A 26820-nucleotide genomic window follows, 5' to 3' on the forward strand; every position below is an offset into this window, starting at 1 on the left:
CACACACGCACACATGCACATGAGCTAAGGCCTGGCCTTGTCGAGCCACTGGTGCTCGGGAATGCCAATGCGCCACGCCATGCAAGAGCGTGCCCACCATGGTCGAAGCTTGGCCACGGCGAGGAGCGTTCCGCTCAACTCAGGATGGTAGAGGTGCACGCGACTCCACACTAGTCGGTCGAGGGAGAGAAGACATAGGAGCCGCCGATCATGTCTGCCTCGCTGGGACCACCGCGCTCCCAAGCCACCACCGTGTCAGAGATGTTCGCGTCGATCTCGGCCACCTCGTGGAGCGAGGAGGGGCCAATGGTGACCGTCGTAACCCCACGAACCTTGTTGCGTGCTTGGTTAAGCCTAAAGCCTACACGAACCCCCTCGCCGCCGTCACGGTGACCACGCTAGAGCTCCGCCACGTGTTCTGCCATGGAGCAGACTCTGTTGTGGACTTTGGTCACTGGAGCCAACTTCTATAGCCCAACTGTGACCCCATTGTAAGAGAGACCAGGCTTTTTTGTCCTGGCCACGCTCGCCCGCAGCACCGCCGCATCCACCATGCCCACCGTCATCGTAGCCATCGCTGCGAAGCCCCATAGCCGCACCTAGCTCCCTAGTTGGGATCATCGAAGCTTGGTGATGCCAACAGAGCCCTATAGAGTATCCCCGATGGCTTGAAAGACCTCGCCATCGATCCCACGCCATCGCCACCCACCATAGAGCTGCCGTCAGCTAGAGAGAGAGCCCCAAGGTACCACCTTTAACCCCTTGGTGGGTTCATCTCGAGCCTACGATGTCGACGAGCCCCTTCGTGGCGTGCAACGCTGTGAGCTCGCTGCCGGCGAGGAGATGGCCAAGGAAGAGGAGGGAGCCATCGCACCTCCGCCTCCCTGTTCGGTGCACCTGGTCCACCGTGAGCCATAGAAGGAAGAGAAGGAGTGGGCGTAGTCCACCATGGACCCTCTCTATGGTCCACACACCCGCGCCGCTCGGACCACCATGAGTCGCATGTGTAGACCAAGCCTAGTAGGAGCCTAGCTGCATCACATGGTCGCCTGTCTTGGTGACACGTGCCTAGGCCCAACCTGGTCTAGACCGACCCAACCCGGCCCATTATCCATCCCGCCGAGCCTAGCGTGAGCCCAGTCAATGTTGATCATTGCCCGTGGACCTGATCCCACTTGTCAGCGACTGGATCCACCTCGCCCAATCCCGTGTTGCCACATGTCATGCCCTGGATTTTCCTTTTCTTTTTCTTTTTCAGAAAATGATTTAAACTTAGAAAATTCATACGACCTCAGAAAAATATGAAACAAGTGCCCAAGTTTTTCTAAAAATGAGCTCTATGTCTTAGGCTTGTGTTTGAGTGCATTTAGATCTTTTGAATTTCTATTGCTTCTTGTGATCATCTATAGGAGTCGCTTATCATGGCTATATGCCTTGTTTGATATACCCAAAGGAGCCACAGACTGAGGAGCACGACCCCGACTACACTAAGGAGCTTGGAGACGACTATCAGGTGCCACATCCCACCCAACCTCATAGAATCCTATTAGACATGCTACAATATAGATGCTAGTGCTTTACTTTTATGCAAATGATCTGTGATAGGTTGTATGGTAGAATTGCATGTGAGCCATTACCTTGTCGCAACCTATACCTCTGCACACTCGTTGTTAGGTTAGACGCTCGCTTACTTTCTAGCTACTACTTCTACTACACATTATATCTATGATGTGATGCAAGTGGAGGATTGTATGTGAGTGGTTAAGGCACTAGGTGTCGATAATGTGGTAACAACCGGGGAGATCTTGGCATGCATTTTGGGTGTTTGGTGAGGGTTGAGTCAATCTGGCATGATCTTACGATGAGTCGTTGGATGAGTCTTGCCAAAGGGGTATGACCTGGGCATCCCCTTTGAGTGGTACCTATGGCAGGTGCATGTGAGACGAGGAGATCCTAGGGTGGAGTGTCTTTGTGGGATGAAGCCCCGTGATGGAGGTGTCGTCGAGGCACGGGGTGTTGGTTATCCCCTATTGAGAAGATATTTTGTCCGGTCCCTCTAAGGACTGGTATGTTGAGAGAACCGAGTCATAGGACCCTACATACACACCACTCGCTCTTGAATGGGCTATGGACGGTTACTCGACCAGCTAGGGCAGTGCCATTACTGCTAGGTTGGAAGTGGATAGTGTAGGAAGGTACGGGCATATGGCCCACACCCTCCTAAGACAGTGTAGTGACCTTTGGGGGGCCGGTACTACGTCTCACAGTCTCAGCGTGTCGGTGGACTCCGGGGTGGCCCAGGGCTGAGTGGTAGGGTGGCACCATACCGGTTGGGAGGCAGTTGGTATTAGCCTAGGCGGGGCACCGCCGATGATGGTGATCTTGTGGTTCTAGGTGTATACGTTCCACAAAGTTGATTGATCTATACATATAGCCGTGTCCTTGGATATGGACATTCCTATGACCTACGCTTCCCTCGATTAGTTACTGGAGTCCTTTCTTCTCTCCCCCTAGGTTCTTGTGTTGGTTTCTAGCTTGGGCCGATGAGGCAAGGTGCGAGCAGGAGTCGTCCTTGTCATCTAGAGAGTGTGAGAGTGGTGAGATGTATGTGATGGGATGGGAGAACATGTGGATAAGACGGGTTAAAAGTTGATGAATTATTATTATTAAAACTTAACATACTCGCATAGGAAATTACAGCCACAAATAGGTTTTTTGCTCTACCCTTGCATTCCACCACCACAAAGCAAACGCAAAGCATAGGGTGGAAGCCAGTGGTCAGTACAAATCGTATTGATAATTGTTTGACAGGTTCTGAGCCCGAGTACGACTACTAGGGAGACGATTGGGAGGATTAGAGGTCTTGTTCCTACGCTCAAGTTCGGTTGAGAAGATGGGGTCGACGTCCGCTACCATTCTACTTGATGGTGTTCTAGATGCTGCATGCTCTGAATGATTCCGCCAAGTGGCGATGTAATAATGAGTAAACCTTGCTATTTGTACTCTCTTGAGATATGTATTCGATGTATGACTATGATATCAACTATTATTTGATAATGTGATGGGATGATCACCTAGAACTATCATGTTATACTTCGAATTTGTGGATTTCCCTTCGAGGAAATCGGGATCGTTGCAACAACCTCATTGAAGAGAAGTGGGAGGTAAGGAGGTTCCATCTATGGTACACGGAAGCAACGAAAGCGGGACTATGCACATTCGTCATGAAGATTCCGGTGGAGTACTTCCACACGCCCCGAATGGTGAAGTCCTCGTAGATTTCCATGACATGTATAGACTACTACGGTGGAAGGACCTCGACGTCGCCCAAGTCACCTTATTTGCTATGTAAGTTAACTACGACTTTGACACCACTGCATCGTTATATGTACTTTAGGAGCAAATTAATAATGCCATGATGACTTTTCCTTGTAGGATACAGGCCTACGTAAGCAAGAAGGTCTAGGGAAATGGGTGTGTCATGGCTACCCACCAGTTCGGGTAAGTCGAAAATATACTTGGAACATATATATATAGCTACTTGGATCATGACTTCTCATATTTGAACATTTCAATTCTTCATTGTGTGAATCGTGCAGCAAGGGCATCATGGGCCACTAGATTGCATTTATAATCTATCCTCCGGATGGAAGGGCTTGTATATTTGACTCTTTGCGGGATACAAACAAAGCGGGTTACAAGCACTTTGAAAGCTGTTTGAGATAGTAAGTGACAGAACTTATTCATTTACAGTTAACATACGTGTTCAAATTGTCATTGACACTAGTGGTTTTTCATATAGCGCTTATAAGAAGTACGTGCAAGATCCCAACTGCTATGATCAAAGATCTGAGAAGAAGAAGATCAAGAACGGCATGAAACTGAAACTCAGGCACGAGTTCCCGGTAAGTACATCAAAAGTCTTGTGCTATTATATCAAGCATGCTACTACTTGTCAACTCTTTGCTACTACTCCTACAACAACTACTACTACTACTACTCCTGCTACTACTACTCTACACTACTCTACTACTACTACTCTACACTACTCTACTCTACTCTACTCTACTCCTATACCTACTACTACTACTATACTATACTGTCCTACTACTACTGCTCTCTATATATGCTCTAATGATTGTGTATTATATATCGTGCAGTGCGCCAAATAACCCTATGCTCAGTTCTATGTGGATTCTACGTTTGCTAGTACCTGAGGACGTGCACCAGATTCAGCAGCAGATGGCGGCAGCTGAAGAAAGCAGAAGGATGGTGGCGAAGGGAGAAGGTCGACCAAAACTTCAGACAAGTAGTAGCGGATATATGTAAGTTTGTCACAGAGTGCGCGCATGAAGGGCGACCGTTGTTCAACAAGGAAAGCGAGTTAGCTCTTGATCTAAAGTTCGAGAAGATCAGAAAGTGGAGCACCAAGTTACAAATCAAGGATTACTTGTTGCCGGACCTCTTTTTCGACAAAAGTTGACAGCGGGGTGATCTTAGTTTCACATGTAAACATTTGACATCATGCATGTGTAATAACTTTGAATGATGTTGGTTAACGATGGAGGACACCAATGAATGTGTTATATATATGTTTGTGCTCGATATGCGTAATATATGTTTATATATGTCTTGATTCTGCTTTTATATGTGTTTGATTTGTGAAAATAGAATTCAAATTCAAATTCAAATTCAAATAAAATTACCGAGGCTATTTTATTAAATGGAAAAATATTAACGGAGGCGGGCATGTAACAACAGACCCACCATTAAAACTTTATCTGTGGTGGTCGCATTATAGAGACTGCCTCGGTTAATGGTTTAATAGAGGCGGGCGCTTTAAGGCAACCGCCTCCGTTAATCATTAACGGAGGCGGTTGCCTTAAGGCGCCCGCCTCCGTTAAACGATTAACCGTGGCCGGCAGGGTAACCGCCTCCGTAAAGTCATGATTAACAGTGACCTTTGATTGGAGGCGGTTGCAATGCCCGCCTCCATTAAGCATTTTCGTCTGCCTCCATTAAGATTTTTGTATTAGTGGATGCTGTCAAATAAAGTTGTACCTCAAGCTTTGGGTGTTTGGTTGTATTGGCGGTATAGATGGAGCTATTAAAACTACTAGTGTGTTATTTTCATGTTGTAATGTAACCATTCCTTTTTACCAAAGTTATGGTTTCAAGCAATTACAGTGGGTTGCTGCAGCAGGATCAAAATCAAATGGCACATGGTACATAATAGCATAGATTGATCTAACGGGCTGGTATTTAGTTGATGAGTTAAAACTATATATTATAGCTAATTACATATGTAACTCTGTGGAAGTGTCAATGACAAGGCACAGTGGCGGAGCTAGCGCTGAAAGCAAGCAGGGGCCAAACAGCTAGGACCTCAAGAATGTACTGCTGTGGGCAAGCATGGCATCATGAGCTGCCAGATAGCTAGCAAGCATGTATGCAGCAGACATCTAGTTAGTTAAGGTCTAACGATAAGCAGTAATACACAAAACAACCATGCATGCAGCCATGCGAGTGTGGAAATATGTATGCACTTGCACATGACGATCCTTGGATCTTGATGCATGGCAGGGGGGGGGGGGGGGGGGGGGGGGGGGGCAGGGCCCTCTTTGGCCCTAACGCAGCTCCGCCGTTGACAAGGCAATCATTAAGACGAAATTGCATATCTAATGTTAATTATATATGCAACTATAGTCAATTACAGATGTTGATGTGAAATTTCAAGAGATTAACCAATCCGTTGAAATTTCAAGAGATTAATCAATCACACTTGTTCGGTTGGACTGAAAAACCATTGTTCATGCTTGAAAACACTGTTCATACTGGTTTGTTGTGAGAGAAAAATACTGTCATCGTTGGAAAAACAAGCTGAACAAGCCGGCTTCTTGCTCAGCCGAACAAGCTCGCTAACTTTATCTAATGTAGGCAGAATTACCATCTCAAATGGTTCCAATATCCAAACCCCATGACAAACAAGCTAGAGTTTAACAAGCTATTAACGCAGTAGACGATATATCATTCCGGTTAGCAACTCAGTAGCATACTGCTCCTGAGGAAAGGCTAGAAGGGAATATATTCTTAATTAACCTGTGGGTTTCGCATAGCTTTACTACATGTCTACATCATATGAACAAGTGTGATAAAAAGTGCCTGGTTAAGGATGCTAGAATGTATAATATAATGAACTGCGACACATGAATGGACTGATTAGCCAATAATTTCGAACAGACATAAATTACGCACTCTAAAATATAGTCAGTAACCAAAACATCAAGAAACAAGAATTGTATTCTTCTTCTGAAGAAAAGAAAGAAGAATAATTCTTACAGCAAACTAAGATTTTGACAAAGAACAAGTTCCAGAACAGAAGCTTACCAGTGGTTGGAGTCGCCCACGCGCCCCTCCTCTTCCCTTCCACGACCTCTGGTGTCACCGGAACAACAAACTCCACCACGACGGGCTTGCTCTCTGCCGCCTTACCCACAGCCTTGCCTTGCTTCGACGAAGCCATCGGCCCCGACTGGCCCTTCTCCACTTTCCCAGTGAAAGCCCGGACGCGGACCGACTCGGCGGAGGCATCCGAGGTGCAAGACGACGCGCTGAGCGGCAAGCTCGGATGCAGGAGCTGCGCGTCGCTCCTCCTCGACGGCGGCCCAGGCGGTGTGTGCCGCGGCGACGGCACTGGGAACGCACCCTTGGGCGCGCCACCACAACCCCCGCCGACTGCATTCCTCTTTGCGCCCTCGTCCGCCTTGGTCGCGGCGGCCACACCCGCAGGCTTCTCTGGCGTCCCCGCCGCCGCCGGTTCCGCCGCCTTCCTCAGGGGCTTCGGCGACGGTTTCCAGGCCTGGCCTTGTTGCCACCCGGCACCAGCATCGGCCTCGCCTCTGCCTCCGGAACCGCGATGTTCAAGGACCGGACCCTCGGTGCCCCGGCCATGGAAACCACCACAGACTGTCTCCAATAACGAGCCCCAAACCCAAAATGGGTCCGGCACAGTACTTTGCATAGCCGAATCCATCGTCCAACAGCAGACCCAAAGACACGACGCATTTTGCCTGCTTGCCCAAACGCTACGCAAAAAAGCGCCTCCTCTCTCCTCGCTACGCAAATCGCCGAGCTCGCCCGGTCGGGGCCAAGCTCGCCAGCGCGCGCCCACGGCGGCCGGGGCGGAGCTCGCCCGCACCCGCGACGGGGCGGAGCTCGCCCGCAGCCGGTGTTGGAGGAGGCTCGCCCGCGCAGAGGTGGAGCTCGCTCGCGTCGAGGCGGAGCTCGCCCGCAGCCGGTGTTGGAGGAGGAGCGCGTGGCGAGGCAGGGAGCAGCCGTCGGGGAGCGGGGCCAGGCCGCCGGAGCAGGAGGCCGCGCGCGGGGGTGGACGGCCACGGGGCCGCCGGAGCGGGATCCGGCGCGCGGGGCCATCGATCCGCCGGAGCTGGATCCGGCCGCGGGGCCGTCGATCCGCCGGAGCTAGACGGCCACGGGGCCGCCGGAGCTGGATCCGGCCGCGGGGCCGTCGATCCGCCGGAGCTGGACAGCCACGGGGCCGCCATCTCCCTCCTCCGCACAGGGCGCGGGCGCAAGCTCCGCCGAGGCGCGGGCGCGAGCTCCGCCGAGGCGCGGGCGCCACCGGCTAGATCCGGGAGAGGGAGGGTCGGGGAAGAAGAAGGGGAGGGAGGGGGGCCGGATCCGGCCAGGAGAGGGAGGGAAGAAGGCAGGCCACGTCCGCGGCGGCCGCCGCTTGCTCCGAGCGCCGCTGGCGAGGCGCTGCTGCCGCCTGGGGAGAGGAGAGTGAGGGAGCATGGGGATTTGGGGCTCATTGTTGGAGAAGTCGAGAATGGGTTGCGTCGGAGATTTCACTGTGCGTTACCTAAAGGATCGAATGCGTATCCGATTTGGGTCAGCCTGTTGGAGTCAGTCTAACCCGCAGGTTTTTACCGCCCAAAATTTCAAATTTTACCGGGTTTTCCACTCGGCGCTCCTCAAGAACCCAGCAAAGAATTCCAAACGCCCGTAGAAAATTACCTGCCTCGTCGAGCAACTGTTCCGAGGACGTGGGAGGAGTGGAATCCAAGGAGAGAGGAGGGGGCGAAGCGGTTGGCGGAGACCGGAGAGGTTGAGGGGACAATGCACTAGCTCGCTAGCGGCTAGCGTGGGCCCTGGGCTCTTCTGTTTATTTTACACCTGTTTTTATTTTGGGATTTTTTAATCAGACCAACACAATTCTCCAAGTTTAGAGAAACGTTATTACAATTCACCATATCTGTTATTATAAATACAATTCTCCTCCCTATATGCCATTTTCTAAGCCTACCACGTACAAGGACCAATATCAGGACGTATTCTACCGAATGCATACGGACATCGAGTCTTGTCTCCTCCGTCTGACCAACCCGCCCACGGACGCCACTCCTCGCCGGACTCGCGTCTCCATGCCCCGGGTCTGCTTCGCCTTCCTGTGGACTTCCGCTCTTGGCGTTGCTCCAACTACTGTGGCCGCGGACGCCGCAGCCCTTTGCCGTGGGGTTGGCCAGCTCATACGGCTCGCCGCCGCCAGCTCATACGGAGCGCCGCCCTCCCAGAGGCAGAGCACGCAGCCGCCCCAGGCAGAGCACGCAAACACCCCAGCGCAGCACCGAGAAGGGGCCCCGGTGCGTGAACAGCCACGATGCGCCGCCCGCGTCGTGCTCCTCCCGCTTCGCCGTCGTCTCCACGTACCGCGCGGAGTACTGCGCCGCGCCATCAGCACCGAAGCGGAACGAGCCAAGGTAACCATGGCCGTCGAGCAGGTGCACGGTGGGCTGTGGTCGTCGGCGAACATCCCGGGACCGACGAGGCGGGTGCACGGTGGCGGCCGCCGCGCGGTGCCAGCCGACGTCACCATCGCCACCACCTGTCCGTGGGCGTCCGGCCGGTGCCGTGGCTGTCTGAGTCCAAAATCATCGCCGTGCCGCGGCCGTGGTCTGTCACCGGTGAACCATTAAGGCTGGCGTCAGTCGTCATGCAGAACGCGTTCGTTTCCATGTATATGCGCTGCAGAGACATGGTCGCGGACTCGCAGCGGAGGCAGTGTCCGTGTCATTCTGAGATGCTGCCATGCTAGCGACCAGTGAAGCACAGCATAATGTTGTGACCATAGCGCATCTACTGTCAATTGTTTAAGCAAATGATTGCAGAATCAGTGCGTCTAGATTCTGCAACAATAGCAAGTGTCATCTCAACTTATGCGGAGTCTGCAAACATGGTACAGACGAAGAACATCCACCGCTGCTTACTGATTCATGGATGTCGTGGGAGTACAGATATTGCCACAGGTTTAATCGATGTGCATGCCCAAACTGCCATCCTGCTATATTCCAAGACGCCTTGCTCGTCGCCGCAGAACGTCACTAAGGTGCTCGACACAGCCAGCGAGCTCTCCTGGCTGCTCTGCGCAACGGGGCGCCAGGGAAACGCCACGGCCGGCGCTGCCATGGGCGAGTCGTTCCGCCCGAGGGCCTCAGCCACATTCGCCGCCGTGCCCTGCGGCTCCGCGTTCGGCAGCATGTCCACTGCGTATGACTCTTCCCCCGACGGCATCACGACGGTCGACTTGCTGGGCATGAACACGGGCACGCTCTCCTTCATGCCGCATGCCAGCATGCGCTGTTCTCGTACTGCATCTCCGACCAGGACGACGACGCCGTGCTGCTCCTCGGCCACAGCGACCTCGCCGTAGCCGCTGTGGAGGAGATGGTGGCGCTGCTGCAGGTTGCCATGGCATGCGTGTCCACCGCGCCCGACGCGCTCCTCCGTTGTCGCAGGCTGCCGTGGGCGAGCACGGCCGCTCCGCGCTCGCGCGCCATGGTGGTGGTGCACGGCCTCGCCGCGCTCATGCGCAGGCCACCGCGGCCGCGCGCCGCCGCTCCACCTCCGGCCCCCACGGGCAGGCGCCAGCACAGGAGAGGTGAGCGTCATTCGCGTGCGTTGTTCTTCTTCTAGCCCGCCGACGCCGCGGAGTGCGCCGCGCACGTGCGCGGCCAGCGCCGGGGTGGTGGGGGTAGTGTCCGTGGCGGTTCGGCGCCATCGGCCACGGCGGTCGCCATCTACACGGAGAAGGGCGCGACGAGGCGGAAGGTCCGTGGCACCGCGACGCAAGCGCGGCGGGTCGTCCGTGAGCGGGTGGGAGACGGGAACTCGACGCCCATATGCAATCCGATTGATAGTGGGCCCTTTATGCTGTGGACGCAGAAAATGACATAGATGAGAAAGAATTGAAATTATAATGGCAGATATCCAAATAGATGAATTATAATGGTTTTTCTTTAAACTCGGAGAATTATAATGGTCAGATCAAAAGTCCCTTTTATTCTTCGAGAGGGGTATGTTGCAAAAGTTTTTAACTTTTGTGGGAGAGAAGAGTTTGGTTGTATCTGTATCCTGGACCGCTGCGCGTGGGCCCAGTGGCTTCTTGTTGTCTGATGGCGTACTTTTCCAACATGGCCCACCTATTTTATACATTTGTCAAAATACTGTATAACGGCCGGCTGATTTGATTTCTTGGTGGGTTATACACGAGAGGAATGGATTCGCACTTGTACCATGCATCATTGTGAGGGCTTGTTTGGACTTTGGACACACACACGTATCTAGCTTACTAGTCCATATGTGTTACAGTAAATTGAAGTGAATTTAATTTAAATTTCATGACAATCTATTTTAACCCGCATAAATTGAGGGTAGATACACATGTATCTAAATAAGGTCGGGCGGTTTATTATAGGTCGTCTTATAAAATTTCTTAAACCAAAATTAGTGGTGGTGACCGAGAAGAGAGTATTCTCAGCTAAATTTTTGTTCATAAGATGACGAGACAGGTTAACCAAGATAGCTATAGTATGAGGTGTGTTTGTTTAGCTGACATCTCATTTCAGTTCGTTTCGGCTGAAACGATCGTAGATTATTACTACTGGCTGGTTTGTTGTAAGAGAAAAATATTGTTCTGACTTATAATCCATAACCGTTTACGACCAAGCGAACAGACTGTTCATCATGGCTGTGGGCATGTGTCGATTCATGTAATCTGAAAAGATTGTGATCATGTTTGCTTAATTACTTCGACAGTATTCTTCAGCGAACGAACAATATTTTTCTCTCACAAAAAATCAGCACAAGCCAAATTTCAGCGAAACGAACAGGGTCTGTGTTGCTGAGCGGATGTAAAATACACCACCCCACCATCCCCATCAGGGCTCTGTTCGCTTCTTTTATAATCCGTACTTTTCGGCTTATTTTTTCAGTCGGAACAATGTTTTCTCTCACAACAAATCAGCCAGAATAGTATTTCGGCTTGTTTTTTCAGCGAAGCAAATGGGCCCAGGTGGGTATGTTCTAAGAGCAAGTATAATAAGAGGCTGTAAAACTGGCTAAATGCTAAGTTGAAAGTGAGAAAATGAAAGAGAAGAGAAGCGTACTATAGCCTTAGAGCAAAGCTTAGATACAAGAACAAAAAAAAAACTATATGAGAGAGGCAAACGGACCATGCATTTATAGCAAAGAGTTAACTATTATATAGATAGGCTGAGAGAAAGCCACCGCCAATAAACAGACGGTATTATTAGCATCGCTCTAAATAAGATTCACTGTTCTTCTACAGTGAATAGTGATGGGATGCTTGCCGGCGGTTACCGGCGGGCGGGCAGGGGGGCGGTGGCCCGTGGTCCAGGCCGAAGCCTCGTGCAGTTGCCCGTTGCCCGTGGGCCTATCCCACGCGTCGTGCCGCTGCCCGCCTCGCGCGCCGCGCTAGTGAGGCCGACGTGGTCGGACCAGTAACCAGTTCGATGAAGCCGGGGCCCCGTGCGGGACTACGGGGCGGGCGCGCGGCCACGGACGGTGCAGTGGGCGGGGCGCAGCGCAAAGAGAGAGAGGGACGTGAGGAAAGCTAGCGCTAGCGCCCGCTCCCGTTTCCCGTGATCTGCGGACAGGACCGGAACGGAACCCCGTTTCTCGAGCCCTACGCCGGATCCGTTCCGCACTCTGCTGCACGGCGTCTGCCTCTTCTTTTCCGTGACGTGGACCACGCATCCGGACTGGATTGTACGATAATTCCAAGATAAGGACTATGAGTATTCAGCGTGTACCGACACCTCCTGTTGATTTTCAATCCAAAATCCTAAAAATAAATGCACATCTCAATCTCATATTTTTGAATAGTCATCAAACTATCTCAAATCTAACCGTATGTACATATTTAAAATAAAATACTAATATTTTTTTATGATAGATCATGCTTCTGGGTCGACAGCAACCGACGCCATCTTTGAGGAATGATCTACATAGCTTCAATGAAGGGCGACGAAACTTGTCCTGCCTATCAGTTTGTATGGAAAAACTTTGCTCTCCTCCTTGTCAAATTCTTTGGGTGGTTAATCACAAAGAACATGATCAACTGCAAGAGTATCCTGATGCAGCAAAAGATCCTCCAGGAGGACCTCTGTGCCATTTGTAACCTGGACTCTGAGACAACAGACCACATCATCATATCTCAGGATGTCCTTTTGCAAAGGAATTTTGGCGAAGAATTGGTTGGCAACCAAAGAGCATAGCTGCAATTTAGAACCTTTGGGAGACCGCTGCCCTAGTGGACATGCCTAAGCCGGTATTCTCATCCTTGAACCCCGACCGGGATATATTCGTCCTCCAGGCGTGCTCCGTCTGTCTCCTCTCTCTCAGCGCGACGATTAGGCTACAGCCGACGCCGCCGTCGCTGCCCTACAGTACGACCCAAATCTTCGTCGGTCTCTTCTCCGTCGACGAGCACCCAAAGATGGTACGCCCGCCCCTTGTCTTCTCTACCTGCCACCACCGGTCTCTTCTCTGTCGACCAGCACCAAAACCTAACCTAAGCTATTTGGCAATTTGTAATCGGAGACCCTAATCCTCCTCATATGCTAGGAATTATGGAAACATGGACATGACGTGGTACTCAGAGGCATGCCACCGGACCACTAATGACTGATCGCGGCCTATAGAGACTTCGCTATGCACTGGAGATGCCGCCTTCCCAGAAATGACACTTGCCTCTCTGCTTTTTGGTGTAACAGCTTACCTATTTGATTTCCCTATCCATGTAATGTAACTATGCAAACTTGTTTTGGGCCATGAGCCCTGCCACCACCGGGTTTATCCCGGCATCTGTGGCTGCAATATATCAGGTTGGGTAGTTCTAACCCCGTCGTTGACCTAAAAAATAGTAATATTTTTACAATATCAAATAAACATTGTTAGATTCACACTATATATTTTTTAATTTTGTAGGAGCCCTATTTATAGATATAAATGCTGATGTTATTATTTCTTATAAATTTAGTCGACCATTAAGGTCATGTTCGCTTCTCTTATAATCCATCTTTTTCTTCTTTTTTTTAGCCGGAACAGTGTTTTTCTCTCACAACAAATCTGTCGGAACAATATTTCAGCTTGTTTTTTCAGCGAAACGAACAGGGCCTGATTAACTTCTCATGTATATTTATTTTGTAATAACGAAAGGAGCATGTTTCTATCAAAAGTAACCAACACGTGCTAACGACAGACTCGCACGACCATGCGCTCGACACACATTAATTTAGGTGCTATTTGGTTATATAAATGTAACGTGAACGAATGTGTCCGCCGCGGGAATGGAAAGGAAAACGATGATTTCGTATCTTGTTTGGTTCCCCTTGATAACTGCATGGCCGGGAGTGCCACCTGTTGCCGGTCAAAATCGGGCGTAATCGATCGTCTGAAGGACATAATTGGTTACCCTAATATCGGGTCCCCTTGACGGTGAAGCAAACAAAATTGTCCTGATCGGTTCCCGCTTGTTCGGATGGTTCACTGTACAGTGAATTTCGGATAATTTCGGATGATTCAATAGTATTATGTGAAAAAGAATAAACTGAAACAAGCTAATCGGTTCCAGGTATTAAATGTGCGAACCAAACGGCTCCTTAGTAGCAGCATTGTAGTTGTAGCACAGACATTAAAGTTTCCGGCGCATCTCTGGACACAAAACGTTACGAAAAGACGAACTGTCATGTTGAGTGGGCATAGACTCTAACTTATGTACCCCCGCCGTAAAAAGGACCATAATTCCCATTTTCACATGAATCCCTCAACTTTAGTAAAATTTATAGAAAATATTATCAATATCTCCAAATAATATAAAATGTGTTTTGTAATTGATCTATTGACTAGGTAACGTGTCCGTGCGTTGCTATGGGATAACTAACATTTTGTACTAAAAACACACGGATCGCATGATAAGATAACAATACTGTAAAAATTAAATACCAACGTTAAAGTGACATTTAATCCAAAAAGCAAAGTTTATGAATTTAACACAGTCACGGAGTGCGCGGCGTCGCAGGCTCACAAACTCTACTTTATAGATATTTCCGTGATGCGGCTAAGATAATATTTTATATTGGCAGGAGGAAATCTTCGATATCCATTTCTTTCGTGCTCACAAACTAATGACCCTGGTGCAACAATGGAAAATACAAATGAGCTATCCTCGTGAATGCGCGGAACCAACGTCACTACGATCGTGCCATCCCACGACCACTGATATGGTGTTGTTTAGCACTATTGTTCACTATTATCGCTAACTTGTTTCGTTGGTTTTATTCAAGTAATTTATGTTTGTAATTATGCAGGTGCTAATTCGGTTGATCCACATTGGCACATAAGAAAAGTGGAAAAAGTCGACAAAACTCATGATTTTGAGAACATACACGTGTAATAGTTATGAATGATTACAAAACAAAATATTATGAATAAAACACTGAAAGTGTCATTTTTATAACAATAATATAACACATGTTCAATTTTCATTATGCCATCACACAAGTGTATATACAACATCTCCTTGTAGAGTCTGATAAACCATTTAAAAATACCTAGGAACAACAATAAATATGACATTAGTGAGATATTATTTGTACAATATAAATTAAATGGAAAAAATATATTGCATGCGTTAGTAATGTTCTGTTACCTCGCCTATGGCATTAGAACCTCCTTAAATACAATATTCTTCGTGAAAGTTCCATCCACTATTGGGGTCTTCTTATCCTTATCTTTTTTATTTAACGCATTCTTATAAGAACCTAATCTAAGCATATCAACAGAACACAAGCACTATGAGGCAAAAAAAAAAGTCTAACAATAACTGAATTATTTTTTGCATCTTTTCATCTCAGGTCTGGTTGTGAATGGCTAATTGGAAAAGAAAAACACAAGAATTCCCAAGTACACTGAATTGCTGGTTGCAGATATGATGAATCTTCACAGCACCCAAACTGGAGAATGCATGTATAGTCATGATAGCATACACTAAACCTAACAGTGCAGCTATCTAAAATAGATATGAATCGTCGCAACAACCAAATTGGAGAATTGATGAATACCATGATGGCATACACTAAGTAATAAAAGCAGGAGTAAACTCACATTTTGTCATTCAGATTTCTAATGGAGAAGGGTTAAAGGGTGGGTTTACATAGTAATAAATTTCAAGTAGGATGTTCCACAAGTAGTCCGATTTATATATTTTCTGTTTTTTAATATTAGGTGACCATAAAATTTTCAGCAAAACTGATAATTAGAAAGACTGATTTGACAAAACAACAAAGCATGCCCATAGGCTGACCCGTAGCTAGGCATGGAAAATTAATTATCAGGAAACTATAAATATCTTCATGACAGTCAACTTGAACAAATGCTAACCATAGCAGATTTAACCAAGGAGCCAGTAACGAAATAAATTTTGACAATGATGAAATGGTCTTCCGATGTCCAGATTATTTATCAGACTCTTTCAGCAATTGTTCAATCTACATACAACTCAAAGAGCATCCTATGAGTGATGTACAGAAACAATCCATATTATGGAGAAACAATTAGCATTTTTACAGTGTAAAAATGGCAGAGAAAGAGCCGCATGGGTATATTATATAAAAACATAGTAAGTTTGATTTTGAATCCCACATCGACTTTTAGTTTCCTCATTCCCCCTTGAGTATATATTCCATGCTAAAATTCAAAGGGTAATTGTGTAATCAGATGGAACATGCAGCATGAGATTGATTAATCTCTAGAGACCCTTTATGGTACTACATGCTAAAAATCACATGCGCTAAAAATTCTCGACGCAGGTCCTTCTCCTTCTCGACGTAGGTCCATCTACGAGGACACAACCACCAAGGTTTGCTAGCATAGAGACACATTTTGTCGAACATGTTGCTCGCGTTACATTCCCCCCTTAGGTATCCGCTTTTTCGCACAGAAGGGAGAGCAGGGCATACCCTGGTTGACCACCTGCGACGTCGGGATGCCGCGCACGGACGCGTGCGCCGCCTCCAGCACCGGGACCCCGTGCCACCTCACGGTGGTCGACTTTGGTGGCGCGGACGAGCTGGAAGGCGAGCCCGCTGTCCTGGCCAAGGATATGGTGGATGCTGTCGAGGAGCGACGCCTGGAAGTGGCCCAAGCTGAGCGCGTCCTTCTTCACCAGCACCACGGTGCCCCCCGATCCGGCCCTCCAGCACCGTGGACGCCGCGCCGCCTCACGGTGGTCGAAGGCGTGCAACACGGCCAAGCGGGGAGTCACGGAGGGGAGGGGAGCGATGCCACGATCGCAAGGGGAGCGACGAGCAGGGAGGAGACCGAGACAGATGGAACACGTGAGCGTGAAACCAGATAAAAGGAGAAAAAAGCGGTCCCTTTTGCAAATGCAAAGAGGGAAAATAATTAAATGTAGGCAGATTTAGTAAGGTTTTCAGAAATGCGAAGGGGTTCCTTTTGTCTTAATTCTCTTTTCTTCCGTATTAATTCTCTTTTCTTTTTACTCGTTGCTATATATGCTGGTGCATGTAAACATGCAATGTGTATATGGATAGCACAATAATTTTCTACTTTCTATTTTACCGTGATTCCTCTATCACATGACAGCCAATATTCAATCAAGGAGATGTCGTGGGATCGCAGGCGTGGACAAACGGACGAATCAAAACAGATATCGTACTAAAAAAAATATTTACACTTTATTCTTTTTAGTTATAGAAGATAATAGGCTTGTTCATTAAGCTTGAAGCGAGTCATGACTCACGATTCACGACCCTAATCCATCGTACTACGCTACGTACGGCCATCCCGGCCCAACTGCCCAAGCACACGAACGCAACGCGACGCAAGCATGGGCGGCAGGGACAGCGAGCGAGCGTTCGACACGCCGCCCGTCTTCCACATCATCACCCAACCCAGAGCAGCTGACGTGACTGTGGGAGCTCACACAGTAGTTCCACCTAAAATCTCAAAAAGTGTTATAGTAACTATCACATCGAATATTTGCGGTCCGTGTATGGAGTATTAATTGTAGACGAAAACAAAAACTAATTGCACAGTTTGATGGGAAATTACGAGACGAACGTTTTAAACCTAATTAGTCCATGTTTGAACACTAATTACTAAATAAAAACAAAAGTGCTACAGTAACCCAACATTTCCAACTTCCTGCGAATAAACACACGCTCACGGTGCAAAATCACAACAACCGGCGCACGTACAGAAGCCGGACTGATGCAGATTGCAAGCTGCAACTTGCCTCACCGACTCCAATGGCGACAGATACTTCCCTCTGCTGGGAGCCTAGGACTAGGACTACGACTGGACTAAGAGGGTTCTCAGTTCTCTCTTGCGTCCTGTTTCGTTTGGTTTATAAGTTATATTTTTTCTATCAACGAATAATATTTTTCTTTCACAGTAAATCAGTCAACAGTCATTTCAATCATAGCCAGCCTAGCGAACAGAGCACGTAAGTCATGTGAGCCGCTCACAGTCACAGCCACAGCCATTGCAATTTGTAGCAGCAACGCCGGCGAGCTCGGTCAGTGTACAGCTACTGCACTGTACAAGTAGCTTCACGATCCTCGTTGCGAGTTGCGACCCATAAACTACTACAGGTGGTTGGAGACTTGGAGGTGGTTAGGGGCATTAATTAATCAGGCCGGGGACGAGCAGGCCCGCGCTGGCTACTTCAGCTCTCAGTGTCGCGCCAACTGATGACCTGAGATCGCGACTGCTCTGGGCAGCCCTGGGCCAGCCAGACTGACATCTTCGTGGCGCCTCCAGGGAAACGATGTCTGTTTCCTGTTTCCACCATGGACCATGAATGAAGAGGCCAGCCTCATGGCTCCTCGCCATCGGTTCGTCACTGTGAATCGACGCCGCCGAAGCGAGCAGCCAACAGACAAGGGAAAGCATTGATCAGGGGCAGCGTGATACCATGCGATGAACTAACCACCTTTGGGGAATACCCAGAACTCCATTCAACATTTGAAAACGTACAGATTTGTCAGTTGCAAGGGCTAAGAATTCAGCCTCTTTTTTCTGAATTCTTCAAAATTCCGGTATCAAAAGTTGCTTTTCTCCGGATGCAGCAGCTAGCTCGCAGAAACTCTTTAATGATATTCAATTATCTCAAGAGCGTGATTCTTGGACGTTCATCTGGGGATCCAACATGTTTTCTTCCTCAAAGACATACAAAGTTTTGACTGGACATGCTACTATCCACCCTGCCTTCAAAGTTCAAATCGCTTTGGAAAACCTCTTGCCAGTGCAAGCATAAAGTGTTCTTTTGGCTGCTGTTGAAGTTGAAGGATAGATTAAACACCAGGAACATCTTTACAAGCAAGAACTTGAACTTGGAAAATTTTTAATCATGCCCGCTACCCAAGCAATGCAGCTCACCATCTTTTCCAGGACTGTCCATTTGCAAATTGCAAAAACCTGTTGGGGGTCTTCTGAACTTTAATTTCCAGACCCTATCCCTGCCCCTGTTAATTGAAGGCTTCAAACAGCGCTTCTTTGCCCCCTTCTTTCTTGAGATCTTCATCTTAATTGTGTTGGAGTATCTGGGCAGCGAGGAATGACGTAATTTTGAGGAAAACAAGCATCTTTAAGCAATTGCAGAAGAGTCAGTCTTCATTGATGAGCTAACCTTGTTACTCAGAGCCAAAAGAAATTTCAGTGGAAAGTATTTACAGTTATACATTTGGGAATCAATTGCCAGTGAGATGGCTTATTCTCAGAAGAAAACAATTTCGCAACACGATGATGCTTGGCTATGTGTGTGTGTGTGTGGTGGGGGCAAAAAAAGGATTGGACTCCGCTGATCCTTACACAGACTCTTCCAGCGGTTCAACCGGCACGGTATAAGGAGAATACCAATCCGCATCAAAGATATCCTGCAGCTGTGTTACAATGTTGGGGTTGTATGTTCCGAAGCTGACTCCAGCCGTGGTGTAGAAGTAATCCCAGATGAGGTTGCTGGTGCCGATGTTCGCCCTCACGTCGCTGACTGCGTACTTGCCATGATTCACCCTGGTGAAGCCAGGGTAACTGTTCCCCGTCATGGTGCCACCTTGGGACAATGCAGGTCCAGTCTCGTTGTACCCAGCAACCACGTAGTATTTGATCTCAACCTTGCCACCGCAATGGTTATATGTCGAAGATGCGCAGAGGATGTTGGAGTATAGAAGGCTCTTCAGGTATTTTTCGGTGTTTGGGATGAAATGTGCCCAGTAGGCAACAAGTAGCCTCACGGTTGCATTCTTCGAGAATACTACCTGCCAGAGAATCAATTTACCCTTACTCAGATAACTGCCTTGTTGCTAATTAGAGGTCAATTGAAGAAAAAACTTGAGAAAAGAGAGTGAGTCTGGATTTTTGCCAGAATCAACATGTTGGATCCAATTGTAAATACCTCTGAGATTGCTGACGATAAAGATGACCAGTAGACTGTTTGAGTAGCATACTGTGACTGCCCAAGCCAATCCATGGTATTCATTCGTACAATTCCCCCTAACTTAACAGACTTAATGGTGTCAACCCATCCCTGCTCATCTGCTTGGAATTTGCCAAATATCACCTGTGAAACAAGAAAAGATGAAACCAACGTCCTGAAATGTACTACTTACTAGATTAGTCCTCAGGACCAGTTATCTTTTACTAAATTGCATGTCTTAATTCTACGTTTACGATAAATCATGTCAGATAGGTTAAGGTAGTGAAACATGAATAATTTATGTATGTATATGAAATATGTTGATATATGGGTGCAAGTACAAGGTCAGTAAGATGACTTTTTTTCTTAGGCCAACCAGATGATGTAGAAAAAAACAAACTTAACATCCTCATGCACTGAAAAATTCCATGGAATATGCACTTCATATCACCATGAATATCAATGATGAGTTTATACTAAAAATTACTTTACTAAAGCATCTATTCACTGAAGACTATGGACTAGCAATACCTAGATGTCTATAATGTGCTACAAAGTTACCTCAGGTGGCGCAAAGGAAAGGTAGCTCAAGTAGTGCTCCTGAGTAGATTTCTTGTACCCAGGGGTTTCAAATGAAACATCAATCATGTCAGGATTTGCAAGAGCTGGATATCCATCTACATATGGGATGTCAACAGAAAGTGGTATGGGTGACCTGTTCGCAGATTAAGAATGAATCTCTATTATTTGATCTAACAAAAAAGTCTAAAAGAAAAATACTATGCCTAAATATTTTTAGGGTGCTTGACAAAACCACAAGACAGGATTTAATAAGTAATTAATTAGCAGCCATTGAATCATTATAAAGAAGAATGACAAAGGTATAAAGGATAGTATGTACCGAGCATTTTCAGAATCGAAGCTGGATCAAAATTAAGACAAATGGAGATAAGATAGCCTAACAGATAGACTGTACATAATCTATTCCCATTTATGTAACAGCCATTTTTTTCTTCAAATTTGTGCGCTAAGTAGTAAAGGTGCAAACTACAGAGGGAGATGCAAACCTGCATCTTTCTTTTGGCTGTAGGAAATGAGACCAGCATGGAACCTTTCTAGAAACTTGCCACTGCTTATCCCAGGCTTGTTTGGTGTAAGAAGTTGAGTTGAGGGTTGAAAGTGTCCAAAGATTTTGAAAATAGGCTTCCACAGTTTTTGCTATTTGTGGACAATCAGCAAAATAAATCCCAAGCTCCTTGACCTGCAATGCACGTAAAAGTAGTGCCACACAGGTTAACCAAATTGCTTTCTCAGCACTATACTGCAAATGTAACAGAACTTGTTTTTTGTCGGATATACCTGAGTAAGGGATTTCCAATCATTGTTTGCTGACCCTATATACACATCCTTTTTATCTGATATCCAGACCTTTGCGTGCACAACACCAGATCCCCACCAATCCTCAAAAACAACAGTTACATTCTCAACATTTGGTCTTCCTGCGGCCAGATCGGCGCTCTCTTGGTCGAAATCAGGAGCAAATCCAGAGTGTTGGACAATCCTGAAATGATACTGCAGTTGTCAATAGAGAAATTAAATCTCTCCATGCACACACTGTTTAATTATTTATAAATTTATTGTTCGTTTGCTTTATCACTAGTTTGAGATTCATAGTTTTTCTGTTGGCAGAAAGCTATGTCAATATTAGATACTTTTAGGTCGACATACTCTACTATTCCAATCATCCTATGATTAAGTAATCACCGACATTACAGAAACTGATAATCAAGTATCATACTCAATACTTGCCTGATTTTGATCTTACGATCTGCGGCATTTTCCAATGCCTTGTAAACCAGGCGGCCCTTATCAGCCCCAAATCTCTTCATGTCACTCTCAGAGAATCCATAATCCCCTGATTTCGGATTGTTTGGCTGAGCTAAGAGCTGCCAGTACTGTGCAAGGATGTCCAGACTCTTCGTTGCATTCCCCGAGAGCCACTGAAGTACATCTCCTGAGGACCCACAGAAAGAACAGAAATCAACAGCCCTGTCAATATGTAGTGACTGAAAGAAGCTTTAATTATTTCTCAAACCAACAACCAGCACCACCAGCTATGTCACCAATAGAAGTTCCTAATCGTGTGTGTAATCCAAATCTAGTTACAGCATTACTGAAACCTAACTGCAGTTTCGAAAGAAAAAAAAAAGAAACCTAAACTGAAGGGGAATCAATAGTTCAATGCACTACTCTTCAGCCGAATTACAGAATGCACAACAAAAACCTTCATATAAAAGCAAAAGGAGTTGTCATCTTTCCAAGAATGTACATATTTTCTAACTACTAGTAACCTGGACACGCCATATTCACCCCCCAATTACTCCGTCAGCAGAGCAATATCCGAATTGCCCACAGCAGAGGCTGATACAAAGCAATTGTAAGAATGCAAATCTTCCATCCATAGATTCTTAAGCAGTGCACATCACCCAGCCTACTGAAATGGGTTACCTCACATAGCCAGAAATGGAACTAACCAAAAGGAAAGCCTCAAAGGCGCGGCATTCTCGACACATTCAGCATATGTATGCGGTGCCTACGCCTACTCCCCAAACTGGCAAACCCCCATAGACGCACCATCCACCATGTATATGCACGGCTCCTCACCACGAAGACGCGCAAGTGAGGTGAGGCAGAGAGAGTGGGTGTGGGATATACGAACCGGTGGAGAGGACCCCGGGGACGCGGCGCAGGTGCGGCATGTCGGTGGGGATGGACTGCACCAACCACGCCTTGCAGGTGTCAGCGCCGGCGCCCGCCGCCGACGCCCCCCACAGCGCGGCGGCAGCGACGAGTAGGGGGAGGAGGAGGAGGAGTCGCCGCCGGTCGGGGGAGGAAGGCATGGCTCGTGTCAGTCCCTCCCAACTCTGAAGTGTGAAGTGTGAAGCCGTCAACCGCGGAACTGAACTCGAATTGGAGGGTCAGCTGTGAAAGTGATCAATAATCATGCATGCCGCACGAGCTGCTTCTGCCTTGCCCTTTGTTACTGCCAAGTGCCAACCCCTGTGGATGAGCATATATTAAAATGAGATGAGAATTGCACCTGCCAAATGCCAACCTAAAGCAGGACAGGAGGCATGCCCCAGATCATCAGATGAGATGGAGGGAAAGATCCAGCAGGTGGGAACGGGTCAACGCGCAGCGGCATTGGTTGACTTTTAATTGGACATCCATGGGTGGATCGGTGACCGAAGATGCCGCCTCGTTTGCTCCTCCAGATTTTTTTCTCTCCGTTCAAACGTGACGGGTTTCCACTGTACGGGAACTCCAGAGTTCACGTCTTCACGCTAAGGCCAACCATATTCCGGTGCCCTTTTGTTTGGGCTTGTCTAGCTTATAAACTACGTTGATTAGTTTAGTGTGAAAGAAAAATATTGTTTGGATATGAGTTGGAGTAGGACTGTAGGAGAGCATTCAATTCAATTTTATCCGTCTATCCCGAGTGCTAGTAATCTGTTCTATTTTCAAAAAATAAAAAGTATTCTAAACAATTTTTAGATCCCGTGGGCCGTCGAAGCATTTCCCAGACAGTCCAGGCCATATAAGGTCCAAAAGAGCCTTATTTCACGGTCCACTACGTCCCGCATCCACGCGCCCACCACAGCTGAAAGGCCCTCCAAGCCCGCACCCGACGCGGCGGACCTCGACGCGAATACGAGCACCCCCGGGTGCATATATGCAAAATAGCCACGCCTCCTGCCTCCTCAACCATCATCATCGTCTTGTTGATTCCGCAAGAGCCTCGTTCGGTTCGGGCTTTGCTGCGGCGACTTCGTCGCGAGTGAAGCCGCCGTAAAACCCTAGCTCCAGATCGGGTCGTATAGCCGGCGAGATGCAGATCTTCGTCAAGACGCTGACGGGGAAGACCATCACGCTCGAGGTCGAGAGCAGCGACACCATCGACAATGTCAAGGCCAAGATCCAGGTCCGCCTTGTCGTCCCCCTTCACCCCCGTGACTCCCGATTCGTAGCGGAGTTGTGTCTTTTGTGATTGATTGATAATAACACCGGAGTAGCCTTGTTGATTGCTGTGTGCCGATCTGGTAGGGTTTTTAGTGCGGTTCTTGCCCACTGGGGGAAAAGGATCTTGGGATTTCTTTTTTTTTTAAAAAAAATCTCTGGATAGTGACTGCTGGCTGCAGTATGGAGATTCTCTCGAGAACGGGCGCTTATGATGATTCTCTCTAGAACGGGCGCTTAGTAAGTACTGTGGGCGAATTATCAAAAAAAAAAGTACTGTTGTTTTGGTGTCCCTGTCGCCTCTAAGTCTTGTTTGTTGTCATGAACAAATAAATCTAGGAAATTTAGTGGCTATCAACTGTGACAGCCCCTCTGTTATGTGGTTAGGGAAGTTGCAAATTTTCCACAAGCACCTGGCATAGGAATTCTTTTCATAACAAGGGATGTAAAGAGTTGACATCATTACTAATACAGATTATCATGGCTTTGGCATGTTGGCAATGGCCTCAGCCTCTATAGTTATCATACCAAATAATTGCATCATGGTCAACTAATAAATACTTCATTTGATATATGTTTTTTTTGTTGGCAATGACAATGTCAAACATGACTTTATGATCATACATGTAACCCCAGTGCTGAATGGCAGGTTTATTTTCCCATGCTAGGCTTTGCATGATTAGATTTTAAGTAGAAAAGGTTTCCTTGATGCTGCTAATGTATTTGAGTGCAGTGTTACTCAGATTCTCAGTCACATTTTAGGAAAATAAAAGCTTACTCTTGTGTCATTTTTGGTGCACAAAAGAATTTCCTAGTCTAACAGCTCAATCTGACTTAGCTTTGAAGAACGTTGTCCATGCTTAAGTAATTTTTGTTTTCTAACACCTGTGCATGTTCAATATTTGTATTCCATGCCTTTGTCCATGTTTGACCAAGTGCACTTAAATCTGACTCACATTCCAAAACTTGTGATCATAAGAAGTAACACTGATTGAAAGATGGGTTAAGGAATACCATTCTAACTCTGCAGGTTCTCTGACATACTGCCTTATATATTTCAGGACAAGGAGGGCATTCCGCCTGACCAGCAGAGGCTGATTTTTGCTGGTAAGCAATTGGAGGATGGGAGAACATTAGCTGATTACAACATTCAGAAGGAGTCGACACTCCATTTGGTCCTGAGGCTCAGGGGTGGAACTATGATCAAGGTGAAGACACTGACTGGGAAGGAAATCGAGATTGACATTGAGCCCACTGACACAATCGATAGGATCAAGGAGCGCGTTGAGGAGAAAGAAGGAATACCCCCTGTTCAGCAGAGGTACTCAACTTGCCTCTATAATCTAAATGAATCTGAAACCTTTCTATAAGCTCCAAATTCTTGTAATCTTCATTTAGCATTGTGTGGTCCTAATAAAACTTTCACATGCGCAGGCTCATTTATGCTGGGAAGCAGCTTGCTGATGACAAAACCGCCAAGGATTACAACATTGAAGGTGGTTCCGTGCTCCATCTTGTGCTTGCTCTGAGGGGTGGCCAATAGATTAAAAAGTCATACCTGTAGTTTCTGCTTATGCTCAGTTGTTTCAAAATTGAAGCCTTGTATTGGGTGGTTGATTGTGTCATGCGATTAGCAGACTACTAGAGTCAGGTGTCATCTGTACTGTCTATGAAATGCTTGAACTAAGTTTATTCAGTTGCCATCTGATTTCTCCTTTTTCACCTAAATGGCTTGTCCATCGTGTTGTTGTCTATTTTCTGGTTCCTTAATCCTCATCACTTGCAGAGTAAGATCGCTGGCTAAATCAATCGTGACGCCATCTAATATCTTTCCTCGACACTCGCAGAGTAAGATTGTGCTCGTATTTTTGCATTGCATGTCCCGTTGATTTGAGTCATGTTGGTTGAAAAAGGTGGGTGCGTGGGGGGGGGGGGGGGGGGGGGGGGGGGGGGGGGGGGGGGGGGGGGTGCTTTACCCAAAAACAACCAGAAACATCTTATTTTATTTATTCTTGCGACAATTGGCTAGCGAAAAATTTATTTCAAGAAAAGAAGAGCTCCTTTTGTGACCCGACAGCGACATTGCTCAACCAGAAGAGCTCTTTTGTTTTACATCAATCTTGATCGTACATAGCGTGCGGTTAAAGCATGTTGCGTCTTGAGTAGATTTATTGGCTAGCGAAAACCGTTCCATGGCCCGTTATCACGGCCTGTGTGATTCTGCTTCACACCTCACTGTTAGCACCGTGAAGTGGGGATCGTTATTCGGTAGATCTATTCCTGATAAGGCATGACTTTAACTGTGCGCTATGCCTGAATCGGTTATTTTAGCCGATATCGAGTGCTTCCACGAGTAGTTCGCATCACGAGACCGTTGAAGTAAAGATAGGTTGAAAGATGTGTTAGCCTTATGATCTTATTATTGTATTACGGCCTATATGATTCTGCCTCATGCCCCACATATATTAGTAATGAGTTAGGGTCGTTGAGTCTATTGTTATTTCTACGGTCTGCATGATTCTGTCTCATGCCCCACTGGTCATAGCAATAGATGAGATCTAACATGTTTATTAGATTTATCTTTATTAAATAGTTAAATGGTGTTGAATTGTTTCTTTATATAAAAGGGGTTCGGTTGCTTATAATCATTGGCTCAGCATAAACCAATCATTGTTGATATCTTATTACCATTGATTAATATATGCTCAAATAACGATATTTATCTTGAATGATAACTGACTCTTCTTATACAACCCAATGAGCTTTAACCGATTTATTTTCATGAATATGCTGGAATCGACTGTTTAGTCGATCTCCTTTCATATCGGCTCTCAGAGCCGCACATTCGGGACTGTCTGGCAACACCGGCAAGTTCCGCCCTTAGTTACTGATAAGCTTTTTCTCCTTGTTAATGATAGGGTCAAATTGACTGGCACGTCTAGGGAGGAGTGCGCAGGATCGACCATCCCTGCGCTGAAGCTAGGCGG

The 26820-nt window shown here is 47.1% G+C and overlaps 2 protein-coding genes across 2 annotated transcripts; one reads left to right on the plus strand and one right to left on the minus strand.

Moving 5' to 3' along the window:
* Positions 1 to 19031: 19031 nt before the first annotated feature.
* Positions 19032 to 22813, minus strand: LOC136529253 (uncharacterized). Its single transcript, XM_066522342.1, has 7 exons — positions 22536 to 22813; positions 21626 to 21830; positions 21176 to 21377; positions 20884 to 21077; positions 20378 to 20531; positions 19796 to 19960; positions 19032 to 19658 (listed from the first exon to the last, which is right to left on the minus strand). Exons 1-7 carry the CDS (start codon positions 22714 to 22716, stop codon positions 19209 to 19211), a joined length of 1551 nt encoding a protein of 516 aa, XP_066378439.1. The 5' UTR covers positions 22717 to 22813; the 3' UTR covers positions 19032 to 19208.
* A 765-nt stretch (positions 22814 to 23578) lies between these two features.
* Positions 23579 to 25572, plus strand: LOC136528456 (ubiquitin-NEDD8-like protein RUB2). The gene is made up of 3 exons (XM_066521414.1): positions 23579 to 23798; positions 24895 to 25154; positions 25268 to 25572. The coding sequence occupies exons 1-3, from the start codon at positions 23706 to 23708 to the stop codon at positions 25374 to 25376; spliced, it is 462 nt and encodes a 153-aa protein (XP_066377511.1). The 5' UTR covers positions 23579 to 23705; the 3' UTR covers positions 25377 to 25572.
* Positions 25573 to 26820: the final 1248 nt, after the last annotated feature.

Source organism: Miscanthus floridulus, chromosome 19 (assembly GCF_019320115.1).
Source record: "Miscanthus floridulus cultivar M001 chromosome 19, ASM1932011v1, whole genome shotgun sequence".
Taxonomy (NCBI): Eukaryota; Viridiplantae; Streptophyta; class Magnoliopsida; order Poales; family Poaceae; genus Miscanthus; species Miscanthus floridulus.